This window comes from Leptosomus discolor, chromosome 1, assembly GCF_034619465.1.
Source record: "Leptosomus discolor isolate bLepDis1 chromosome 1, bLepDis1.hap2, whole genome shotgun sequence".
Taxonomy (NCBI): Eukaryota; Metazoa; Chordata; class Aves; order Leptosomiformes; family Leptosomidae; genus Leptosomus; species Leptosomus discolor.
In genome coordinates this window covers 151310123-151322315 of record NC_141391.1, presented here as the reverse complement: position 1 = coordinate 151322315, position 12193 = coordinate 151310123, and the positions used below count along the sequence as shown (strand labels likewise).

Genomic DNA, 12193 nt, shown 5'->3' with positions numbered 1-12193 from the left:
AACCTTGATAAAGTCCTCTCCGTAACACTTTGGTAATATTCTCCCTCTCATCTCTTGCAATGGAGCTCTTGAATTGAAGTTTCACCTGTGGAAGGGAATTAAAAATAACTTTAAAGGTCATTTTAGTTCTTTGCAAGCTGTTCCTTTTTTGGGATTTACAGTAGCTTGATAAGAAGACTTCTATCTGAAAGGGTTTAAGCTGACTGTCATACAAAGGAATAAGGTTAGAAAATTGCAAATGTAAACTGTGCTAAAGCAACTGCGGTTAATGAGCTGTCATGGCTCATGTTCTACAGCTACAACTGTAGAAACTGAATTACATGTATTAGGGTATTAATCTTCAAAGATGCCATTGGAATAATATTTCTATTTCTGTATTTCAAATGTGAGAACCATGGTATTACTTGTCTCTAAAGACATGAGTAGAGTTGAGCAGCAGGGCACGTTAGCTGCTTTTGTATAGTTTTATGTTGGTTATGACATTAATAGTCCCTTTTTTAACTTTTCTAGCTTTTTTCCCCTCTGGTGCTTTCTATACAAAAGCTCTATGTTTATTCAGCAGTTTCTCTAATTCTCACAGTAAATGTCATTGTTTTGTGGTCTCTTAAGAATCTCTCTTAGACTACGTTTGCATAGGGTATGTCCTGGAGGTTAGAATAGGAACAGGCTAGTGGACCTAAGTTACAGTGTGTCAAAAGCTGACATCTTGTCCTGACTGTTCCTACTGTACCACCTTCTTGGTCTTCATCTGATGGAGCAAATGCAAATCGGTGACCTTAATCGAGGAGTCCTCGCCGGTGGCCTCTGTGTCTAGAACTTCTTGGTTGCCTCTCTTTTTTTTTTTAATTACATCTTTAGTAAGCAATGAGTCCACTGCTTGGAAAGTATCATTCAGTGTGAAATGGAAGAAGTTTATGCTGTTTATGTAAGAAAACTATGAAAATGAATGTATGGCTCTTTAAACCTGTCATGGAAAGGAGTGCTGCTGGATTTAGTTTTATGCAGCTTCTTTCCAGCAGGCTGCAGGAGGGCCATATTCCTGCTCTCTGAGTAATCAGGAAACGGGTATCTTCAGGTTCCAAACTGAGCAAGAAGCTGAATGACTCATGCAGAGCTGTAAGGTGGGATGGTAGTGTTAGCAAGCAATGCTTTTTCTTTTTTTTTTTTTTTTTTTTCCCCCTCCAGCTTCTGGAGGCAGGAGCTAGTTTATGCCTTTCAGCCAGTTCTTTCTGAAGCATGGTTTGGCTGAAGAGGAGGCAACAACAATTTGGTGATCATGCATTCTTACCATGAGCCAGGGTAGCAAATGGATCTGGAGGCAGCTGGTTAAAATCAGTCATGTTAAGTTCATAGTCCTTTATATTGTCATTTCTCGGAACTGGGATATTAGTAATGTTTTCCCCCAAACTCAAAGCACTTTTAGTTAGCCACTTACATGACTTAGGTCACTGTACCACTGCACAAGGCTTCTTCCTGTTTGTCATAGGTATTTCTGGCAGGATTTGCGGTATGGAAGAGGCACAAATATAGATCCATTTCTTCTTGTCCTTTGCAAAGAGCTTACCTAATTTCACTTTGCATTTGAACTCTAAAGCCTGTCTAGGAGTGAGACAAAATTGGAGGAGACCAACTAAATCAAATCTAATTGACTGTTAAGAGCATGTGCTGTTATCAGATAATACAATCTGGAAAATTACTGGCTTGTCTTAGAGTAGATCGGCTTGCCTTCCTTACTGCTGCTGTCAGGAGCTCATTACACAATTTAATTTTTCTTTCCTTAGTACCAGACTCCTAATTTGCAGACAAAGTACATGTCATCTCAAGACCAGTTTTGGACAGTTTCTTCCTTAGTCTTAAATACCTGTTCTGTTTATTCCTTAATTGCTTTTTAAAGTGTATCTAGATTAATTTTTCAAGCTTCATTTTGGTACCCTTGTTCTGTAAGGAAGTCTTTATTTCCTGATCATTCTGATTCTTAGGTCTTTGTTTACTTGAAGCAAGTATCTTCTTGTGAGCATGAGTGCTGAGAATTAGGTAGGATTTCAGGTGAAATGTCCTCTTTATTTTACAATATTACTGAATTAAATTACCTCACTTGTCTACTAAGGATTTGGATTTCTGAATGGAGTCACAGATGTCTGCATCTTCTTGTGCCTTTTTTTTAAAAAAAAAATTTAGATAGAACTGATACAGGGTTTATTGTTCTTGGGTGTTTTGGTTATGTTTTGGAATTCACAACTCGGGAAGGATGTCATCCTGGCAACTTGTTGAAAGCTTCTTTATGCTATTGTGTACCTCCTAACTTTCAGTTTCTTGAAAGTGGAAGGTAATGTTTTTGCCATGACCTCAGCTTCAGTTCTAAAAACAGATCTAGCTTTTTAATATAAAAGACTTGGAAAGATTAATGATGTGAAATTTTGGATGGAAATTTCTACTCCATAGGGTCAGAACTGCAACTTAGTGATATCTGCCAACACTTTCATCTTCCATGTTTCTTATGGGTATGGCACTAAATAATTTTGACTGAATCTGAACTTTTCTTATCTTTACGATATTTTTAGGTGATTCTTCTTCTCTTCCCCTCCCCAATTCAATTGGCCAAGTTTGAAAAACATCTTGGATGCCAACTCAAAACAGCTGAAATCTAAGTAATAAGCGTACTTGAGAGAGATTCTGCATATCTCCCTTCTTCCTCTTGAAGACAGTCCATCTAGATAGCTTCTTTGAGGGAACCTGAAAGTGTTTTGGGTTTTGGTCTGTTTGGTTGGGTTTTGTTTTGTTGTTTTGTTTTTTTTTTAAGTTTGTTAGCCTCAATCTTGCTTTATCCATACTTGCTTTTGAAATTGTGGGCATCTTTTTGAATTTTTCTGTGAATTTTTTTTTTTCTAATTGACTTTCTTCAAGATTTTTAGATAGTCCATACTACAAACTACCTCTGTTATCCTCCAACCAAAAAAAATGTAGAACTTGAAGGCTTGCAGCATCTTTGCTCAGCTCTTAAGAGTGGGAACGCAAACTTCATTCTAACTTCTGGAAAAACAGAAGCACCAGTTAATGCTTCTTTTCTGGTTTTTACCAAATGTGTTGGTTATATTTCTTCCCATCTTACTGTGCTACACATGTTAAATGTAAACATGTAGGAAGGGAATGTGATAGGAATATGGAAGCCATACTGAGTGCTTTAAATTTTAGTATTAAATATGGCTGTTTCTCAAATGTGATGTATTTCTCCTGAGCTGGGACAGCTGTTTACTCTTTCCTTTCTCAGTCCCAACAGCCACTGGAAGATCTGGATGCTAAACTGAGAAGAACCCTTAGTCCAGAGACTGTTCCGGTGACATCTGCTCCTGCCTGTGTACGTTTGCGATGTTGTCAGTTTAGTAGTCTCGAAAAACTTCAGTATTTTCTCAAGGTTGTGCTCTTAGGGCACTGCCTGTAATATCACTACACCAGTCTTTAGACTTTTAAAAATAAAAATGAAGAGTCATCCTTCCAGTTTGTGGGACTGAGTCAACCAAAATAGGAAAAAGCTGTATGTTGCAATGGATTACGTATTTCCTGAGGCTGCTGTCAGTGTTAGTTCTTAATCCAGCTTTTCGGGTGATGTCATTAATGTAACCAAACTAGAAGGGGAAGTGGCTGTGGAATAAGGGGAAAGAGACTAAGCAAGCAGTATGTGATAGATGGGTCTTAATTTAGGAAAGATGTTTAAAGTATGGATCTGAAATTTTACAAGACAATAACAATAAATTTTGATATAAAGTTAAGATAATGATTGACATAGTGATCTCCCAAGTGGCTACTTATGCATTACTTATGCAAAGCAAAAGGGAATGTGCTGACAGCCTCAGGGTTTAGGGTGTGCAAATCTCTTGCTTTGGAGGTTAAAAACTCTTGCATGTGTCTTGTCGTGGGTGGCACTTTGACTGGGGTGGAAACAAAGGATTATGTAATATGCAGTATGGTGGATTTGCTGGCATTCAATGAAGCTGCTCATTTTTGTTTTGTTTTGTTTTCCCCCTTGAACCTGTAGTCTGTGCCCTCAGTAGCATCCACAACGGTTACCGGGCCGGTGTCCACAGCAACACAATCTCTGAAGGATGGTAAGACAGCCTTGGTTATTTTAGATGGTTTCTTGGCATGGCGATAGGATCCAAAATTGAACACACTAGCAGCTTGGAAGGATATAGCCTTTTTTAGTAAGTCGTACAGTGGCAACTCCTTAAAGATCGTATTAATTTTTAGTAACGAGACTTAAATTTTCCACTGTAGGCCAGGAGAGAGGAATGATATGTGCATATTATAGTAACTCATTTAGGATTTAAAGCTGTCCAAAATGCTAAATTAAGACTCGCGAAGAATCTCCAGTATGCTGCTAAGGTACAGCTTCAGGATTTGAAGGAACTGTTTTCTGTCTTGTGTTGTGTTCTTGGCAACAACAGTAAAACTTCTCATTTTGCGTTGTCGTGCTGTGTTCTATATGTAGGACACCTCTTCCTAACCTGAGAGTGTTTCCTTTCTATTTAAATAGAGAAATGAAGGTTAAACTATTAAAAAATTTAAGAAAGGTAGTAGGAAAAACAGACTCCCTTCTGGCTGCTTTAGAACAACTGAAGGTTAGCTACATGGTCAACAGTTGAAGTCCAAATGATCAATGACTTTCAAATGTAAATGAGTTCAGTTGTTGGGGGGGGGGGGGAACGGACACCACAACAACCTGCAAAGCAGTCTGAGACTTTTCTGTCAATATTCCCCTAATTATTTTAATAAATCTTCCTTTTTAAAAAGAAACCGTTAACATGGTACTAAAATGATTTCTGACCTGTCTAGTAAATGTTATTTAACTTGGACGTGCTTCTGAAGTTCAATGACAAACCTTCAAAAGCTAATAAAAGCAGTAGGAAAACAAAATATTCTCGCTTTGGTACGTTGGTCATGAGCTATACTGTAGAACCCATTTGTCTGTTAGAAAGTGAGTTGGGTTTTGCCTGCTTAAGTTTAGAAGGTAAAAGTAAACAAACTGGGAAGTCTCTTAATAAACACAGCAAGCTGTCCAATAGAACTGTTTTAAAAATAGAATGTTATTTCTCAGCTTTGTAACCTTATGCTGCCAGTGCCCACAGCAACAAAATTAGGAGCTGACACCTAAAAATCTAGCTCTGAAAGCTTCAGATAGACTGCTTTGAGTAAATGTGGTTTATACCATTTCTTCAAGTTACGACTTCTCTTATTAATAAATTGTCCCCAACAGTATTGAATCAAAATAAGCATTTTCTTATATAAATTTCAGTTCTGTTTTCTTTATTCTTTGGCTATTTCACATCCTGTTTGAAATCAGTGTGCTTTTTTTTTTTACTGCTATCTAAAAGTACACTTTTAGCAAGTATACTGTGTGGGGAAACTTCATAGAAAAATACTTCATTTTAACATTGCGGTTTGATATTCTGTGTGGTAAAGTTGAAAAAAGAGATCACGCTCCATGAATCCAAAGGCCTGTTAGGAGTTAACTGATAGTTGAGTTTGAAGTAGGTAAAAAGAAGTGGTTGGAGTTAAATAATTCCGTTGCTCATTTTCTTCTTAACCCCTTTCTCCTTTTCCTTAGCTTCAGCATCGTGTGGTGGAGAGAGCAGTGCTATGGGTACCACAGCAGGTGCCGGTGTTCTTAAGATGGGACGGTTTCAGGTAGGAGAGGTTAAACTGAGTTGCTTGTTGATAAAGATCTTTGAGCAGTTCCTGTGTAGTGCCAGCTCGGTGTGCCTCATGGTGGGCCTTTCTGCCAGGAGAAAAGGTCCATGTTGAGCTTGTGAATGCAGTGCTTTGTGCAGATGCTGTTTCATTCGGAGCAGAGATTGCACTAGATGATGCAGGTCTAGAATTGTGATTGCAGCGTTTCATCGTGTCAGGCTTTAGCTGTGTAACTGTTGGCCTTGGTCTTTAGTGTTACCTGCTCTTTGGCTAACAGTGCTGAGATTTTCACTGTATTATGTCCTGTTTGTGAAGGAAGTCCCTCTGAATCTGCTGTGTTTCTTGGAGTTAATCCTCCAGATCGCTTAGAAGTACTATTTTGTGTGGCAGTGCGTTACCTGGAGGGAAGCAGTAGCTTGCTTTGTGGCACACAAAGGAAATGAGTTATTTTCCCCACTCAGATGCATCGTACTATTAAAGTAAATAAAAGCATCACGTTAAGGAAGGAAGAACTAAGAAAGTCTGCATGATTGCATTTCTATTCTAGGTATCCGTGGCAGTGGATGATGTGCTAAAAGAGGGTGACAAACCTGAGACTAAGCCGGTGCAATTTGAAACCACCTCCACTGATTCTTCATCTCTTTCTGGCAGTAGCCCAGAGAGCACACTGGTAAAGCAGGCTGGCAGTCGGAAAAGCGAGGCTGTCGCTGACTCTTCCTTGGATGTGGTAGATGGCATTCCTCAGACAGTTCCTGTGCTGCAATTACCAGTAGATGTTGGTCAGCCTACTAAGGTTGGGCGCTTTCAGGTAACAACAACAACGGATCAAGTGGGGCGCTTTTCGGTGTCAAAGACTCAGGATGAGGTCAGCTATGCAGAGAAAGAGCCAATGACTCTTCCTCTCTCTGTGGGCTTGGAGCAAGTTGCTTCTTCAGCTGCAGCTCCGAAGAAAGAGTTGGAGTCGAGGCAGTCCCCACACATGAACGGGCCATCCTCTGAACCGGAGGCCGCCTTCTTAAGCGGGATGGCTAAGGATTTGGATGACGGCTCGGGGAGCCCAGACTCCCTCCAGCCCCTGGGGTCGAAGATCAGCCTCCCTGTTCAGAGCCTTAGCAACTCGTTCAACTCTTCCTACATGAGCAGTGACAATGAGTCGGATATTGAAGATGAAGACTTGAAATTGGAACTCCGTCGGTTACGGGAGAAGTAAGGCTTTTTTCCTTGCGTGCTTGTGTATGAAATATATGTCACAGGGTTAACAGGAGTTTCATCTGTACTTTACTTCTTTAAAAAAAATTTACTTTTGTTCTCTGTGAAGACTCAGCCTTTGCCAAGTGTCAGGATCTGTTGTCGGTGTTTATGTGGGAGGTAAGATTCTTTAGTGGGCAAGTAGTACACAATTAAAACAAAAAAGGTGTGTATGTTTGTTTGCTGTGCTTAATTTTCTAACCTGTAACCTTGTTGTATGTGTTTCTGTGTAGATTGATTGCTGCACTGTGGATAAGACTGCAGATGTATAGAAGCTTTTGTGTATCACTGAAGTTTAGTAGTCAGTGGGGATAGTTGTGTCTCAACTCTCTGCATTTCTAATAAGCATTTCTGGCATTTCTGATGGTTCTTTTCCTGAAGAATCCTTGTTGGTTAGAAAAAATGTTAGACGTCAAGCAGTGTGACCTACTAATTTACTTATACTGAAAGTTGAACTTTTTTTAGGGCAGCTGGCAATTTTAAATCTTGTTTATGCAAGTGCTCTGAAAAGAAAACCTAAGGCAATACCAGTGTAGAAGTCTCCAAGGCTTCCATAAGTCCCGAAACCTGAGTAATCTAGCTATTCTTGTAGCATTTTAATGCTGAATGATTTGATATTCTACAGTATGTTCTTGTTTGTGCTTCCATTAATCTGGTTTTATGATTACAACGTTGGGAGCTTTGTGTTGGAATTCTAGCCAGGGTTAGAGCACAGTAGAAAATGGCAAGTGTTCTGCCATGGGCTTTCAGTGGTTTTTTGTTGAGAAGATTTATTTCCTCCTTTCTTAAACGTTTTAATGAGTTTAACCAAGGAAGCTGGTCAAGCTTGACTGGAGGGGAGGGATTGTATGTATGCACCTATAGACATGTAATTTTCGTAAGTCATACTCTTTTGTAACTTGTTAGGCACCTTAAAGAGATCCAGGAGCTGCAGAGTCGCCAGAAGCAGGAGATCGAGTCACTATACGTGAAATTGGGAAAGGCCCCGCCTGCAGTAATTATTCCCCCAGCTGCACCCCTTTCAGGAAGGCGGAGACGACCTACTAAAGGAAAAAGCAGCAAGTCCAGTCGTAGCAGCTCCCAGGGAAATAAAAGCCCTCAGCTATCAGGTAAGACTTCCTTCAATTTTTTTGAGCAGATAAAACAGACAAGGTAGCATCTCTCATTTCGAGATCTGTGTCTCTGTCTTGTCTTTTGGAGGAGGGGGAGAGTGTCCCAGTTCCTCCACTGCCTGGATTACTAGGTCGGTTTTGAAATTGCTTTTGCTATTTGCTAGTCTTGCTTGTGACTTTTGCAATCTACTGAAAGATATTGTTACATTGTTCTGTAAGAGCAGTTTTAAAGTGTGATTTGTATTTTTTAGAGGTTTTAGAGAAAAGTGTGAATTTACGGTCTGGGGGGAAATTTTAGGGTTTTTTTTTTTTTTTCAGAACAAAAAAATGCTCTTGTTGCCTCCTGCAAGTGATTTTGCAGAATGGGGCTGGTCTCTTCAGTCATCTTCAGAGATTTTTTTTTTTTTTTTCTACCTTAGTAGCACTTAAGCGTGTTATGACTAATGGCCTTACACTTCAGGAACTTAGGCACAGGTGATGGATGTTAAAGCAATGATCTTTTTTTTAATGGAGTTGCAATTTTTTTGTACTTAACAAATTGAGAAACAGTTTCAATTGTCAAGGCTTCCTTTCTTACTAAACCAATTTTTATAATAAACGTAACTCAGAAAAATAGTTCTGCTTACTGTTTGAATGACAGCTGTCAGGTGCTTGCTGGGTAATTGTAGATGTCTCTCAAATCCCGTAGCATGGAGTAAACAATATTGGAGGGCCAGCACTGCAAGCAGAAATATTTGTTACTGCTTCCTGCACATTCACTTTGGTAATTCCGCGTCGTGACACAGTTTCTGTATCCAGTCACCCTGGCTGCTCACTTCTGTTTTGCTATATGATAGGGGAGCTGTGTGTGAGCGTGTGACAGTGAGCTAACACAGAGTTGCCTTAAAACTTAAGAATATTTCTAGTCTTAGTGCTCACTCGGAAACTGGAGTAATTCCATCCCCCTGCCTCCCTGTCTCTTGCCTGGATTGTCATGCTTGACCAGAGGATGATACCCCTTTTTCCCCCCACCACAGCATTTTTTCCTGTATCGCTAGTGTGACACAGCTCAACTGATCATTTGAGTTACTTGGTAGTGACTTCACTCCCTAGCAAATGTTCTAGTCAAACTTTCTTCTGTTGTTTTTTTTTTTCTCCTGTCCCTTGGAACAATGGCAGAAGCTTTGAAAATGATGTGGGGAAACTGAAACATTGAACAACTTTTTGCCTTCCTTCTTCCTCTAGGCAATCTGTCAGCTCAAAGTGCACCATCAGTCTTGCCCCCGCAGCAGACTCTTCATCCTCCTGGTAGTGTGCCAGAGACTGGGCAGAACCATTTGTTACAGCCCCTCAAACCTTCACCTTCTAGTGAAAATCTCTACTCTGCCTTTACCAGTGATGGTGCCCTTTCGGTACCAAGCCTTTCGGCACCAGGCCAAGGTAAGACTTTAAGGGGAATTAGTGTCAAGTCTTGCACCTTCGTTACTGGTGAACAAGTGATCAACGAGTGATGTCGGTTGATTTTTAATTTGTAGCGTAAAGTAGATGGGTAGTCTCCAGCCTGCGCGTGGAGGCTGGTGAGGGTGTGTTTTGCAACTAGATTTCTACCTTCTCACATAGGTGAAGAGTGAGGTTGTTGAAGTAATAATAGCGCATGGCCCTGTCTGCCGTAATGAAAGCACCAAGGAGGCTGCAAAGGGGGTGCAGTGTGGTGGTGGCAAGCAGTGTTCTGCTGAGCTGGGGGAAAGCTACTGGCTGCGAGGATGAGGAGGCAGATGAGAATCGGAGGTCAAAAATGTGAAGTGAGACTAAGGAAAGGGCAGAGCAGCTTTGATGTTAACAGATAATTGAAATGTTAGGAAATTTGTGAATGCTCAGAGTCCTTTTAGCCTTCCAAACTGCTGTGGCCATTTCTGTCAATGGAATTTTTAACAATAAAAGGTAAAAATGGCTCCTGTTCTGCAATTGAGTTAAAGAATCATCCTGGAAGGGTTAGTGTAGGTGGATGGGGTAGTAAATTGTTATTTACTCAAATTACTCAAGTTGTGGATTGCTTGTTATTAGTATGCTATCAAATAGTTTCTCAAACACAGCTCTGATTTATTTGGTAGAGGGGGCTTTTTTGCTTGCCAGTCATTAAGGGGAGGATAGCTTGCTTCCTTTACCTCTCTGAACGTACCTGTTCTGGTGGGGTTTTTTCCCTCTGAACATCTTCTTGAAAAGCTTTGCCATAGACTGACTGAATACATCCATTCTCCAATTTCAGCAAAAACACACACTAGAAGTACTGAAAGAAGATGGAAAAAGTCTTTTTTGGAAGCATTTTTCATAGAGGTTTTTTTAATGAACTGTTTCAAGTATTTTGGAGCTACTTGAATCATTTCCCTGTATCTAGAGTTGTGCAGTACCCTTTTATAATTGGATACTTTTGCCTTGCCAGGATTTGGCTTTCCTGTAGATTGCAACCTTGTTGTTGGGTTACGTACTGGAGAGTAACACTGCAGACTTGGCCTAATGTCTGGAGGTGCTGGAGGGAGTCTCTTCAGTCCGTATATTGTCTACATACTCTTTGGTCCACACTTTGAGGCTTATTCTTGTGTGTCATGTTAATGCATTTCACCCTTCCAACCTCAAGTTGCTAACATCTTGTAGTGGTGTTCTGTCTCTTCTCCTCTCCTTTCTCTGTTCTTCCCGTTTTTGTTTTCTCACAGGCTGTGCGAAGTTTAACTGTGCATCTGAGAGAGTGACGTTCAAGCCTGGTGGCAGGAGGACCCGATTTCTGAGTACGCCCTGCTTGGCTCTTTGTGTGTAACACCTTTACTCCTTCCTTGTCTGTTTTTTGTTTGGTCTTTTTGTTTGGTTGTGGGTTTTGTGTGTTTTGTTGTTTTTTGTTTTTTTTTTTTTTCTGCTGCTTGGATCCGTTTCATGCAGCCCGTTCTCATCTGCCACCTTGTATTCCCTCCCATCCCATGGCTCAGCTGAGCTGCTCTTAGCACACCTTTAGAAGTTTGGGTTCTCGTGTTAGGTATGCTCCTTTGTTAAACTCATAATAACAAGCACTCATTTTCTCTAAGCTTTTGATGGAAACGTTCAGGACAGTTCAGTGAAATGACAGAAACTGGGGAGAGTTAGCAAGTTGTGGGTGCCTGGGCATTTTCTTTTGGCCTGCCTTAGTAATTATGCTTCAGCATATGTTAGCTGACCTGAGGCTTGGAGGGGAGGTGGTCTTTCTAGCGGAGCAGTGAGGAAGATTTTTTTTCCAAATTATTCCTTTGTTGGACACGACTGTAACTGGTGAGGGCAATATGTTGACTTCCTCTAGAAGTGTGCTTGCTGTGCAAGCTGGATGTCTTTTTCTATGTTCTCAGCACTAGTGCTGAGTACAGTGCAGAGCATTGACGCCACCTGTAGGCAGTTAGTATTGACTACTTCTGTTCGTCAGCAGATGGATAGCTAAAGATTGAAGTGTCGAGGGTTTTAAAAGTACTAGAGAATATTTTCAGGCAAACGCAGAAGATACTTACTTACTAATGGGCCCAGATTTAGCAGTTTTTACTGTGAATTGGAGATATGCTAAATGTGCAACAAATAGCAGTAAAGGTGGGTAAATAGACATCTTCAGGCATCCTGTCGACCCTCACAAGTTACTCTGCAGCTCTTTTTGAAATCCTTTCATTTGTGCTTATATTAGGCCAGACATAGAAGAGAGCCTCAAACTTCTGACGTGATTGAAGTAATGATACGCTTGAGCTGAGGCTGCCAATGTGATGCTTTTTATGGGGATTGCTGCAACACCTCCCATGCTGCTTCTGCAGGCTGGACCCTTTAAATGTCCGACATTTGTTTCCCACCCTGTGGAACGACTTGATATGGGAAAGCTTTACATGCTGTAAAGAGACCTTCCGTTGCTGCGCTGCATGACGGTACCACGCATCTGTAGCGTCTGTCTCGCTACAGTTGGCAGTAGCACAGCTGAGCCAGGGAGTTGTGCGCAGGAACTGGGCCTGGCCTTCTGCAGAGACAGCTGCAATGCAACCAGCTCTATCCTCTGAGCAAGCGACTGGCTCGGAGGGAGGGGAAACTTTTTTTCCTGGCTTTTCAGTTTTGCGATGATACCTCTATCCCACTTCATTAGATTTGGGGCTATGAGTATTAATGGTATTTAATTT

At 40.8% G+C, this 12193-nt stretch overlaps 1 protein-coding gene across 4 annotated transcripts in view; it reads left to right on the top strand.

Annotated features, from left to right (window-relative positions):
* WNK1 (WNK lysine deficient protein kinase 1) overlaps positions 1–12193 on the top strand; it is a 105386-nt gene that overhangs the window by 87328 nt on the left and 5865 nt on the right. For 2 of the 4 annotated variants that reach the window (XM_086479369.1, XM_086479356.1), the window contains 7 exons: positions 3269–3355; positions 4034–4103; positions 5603–5682; positions 6233–6891; positions 7840–8042; positions 9270–9464; positions 10736–10828. In XM_086479369.1, coding sequence (XP_086335495.1) covers positions 3269–3355; positions 4034–4103; positions 5603–5682; positions 6233–6891; positions 7840–8042; positions 9270–9464; positions 10736–10828 — 1387 coding nt within the window. The remainder of the gene's footprint in view (positions 1–3268; positions 3356–4033; positions 4104–5602; positions 5683–6232; positions 6892–7839; positions 8043–9269; positions 9465–10735; positions 10829–12193) is intronic. The other 2 variants (XM_086479379.1, XM_086479362.1) reach the window with 2 other exon arrangements.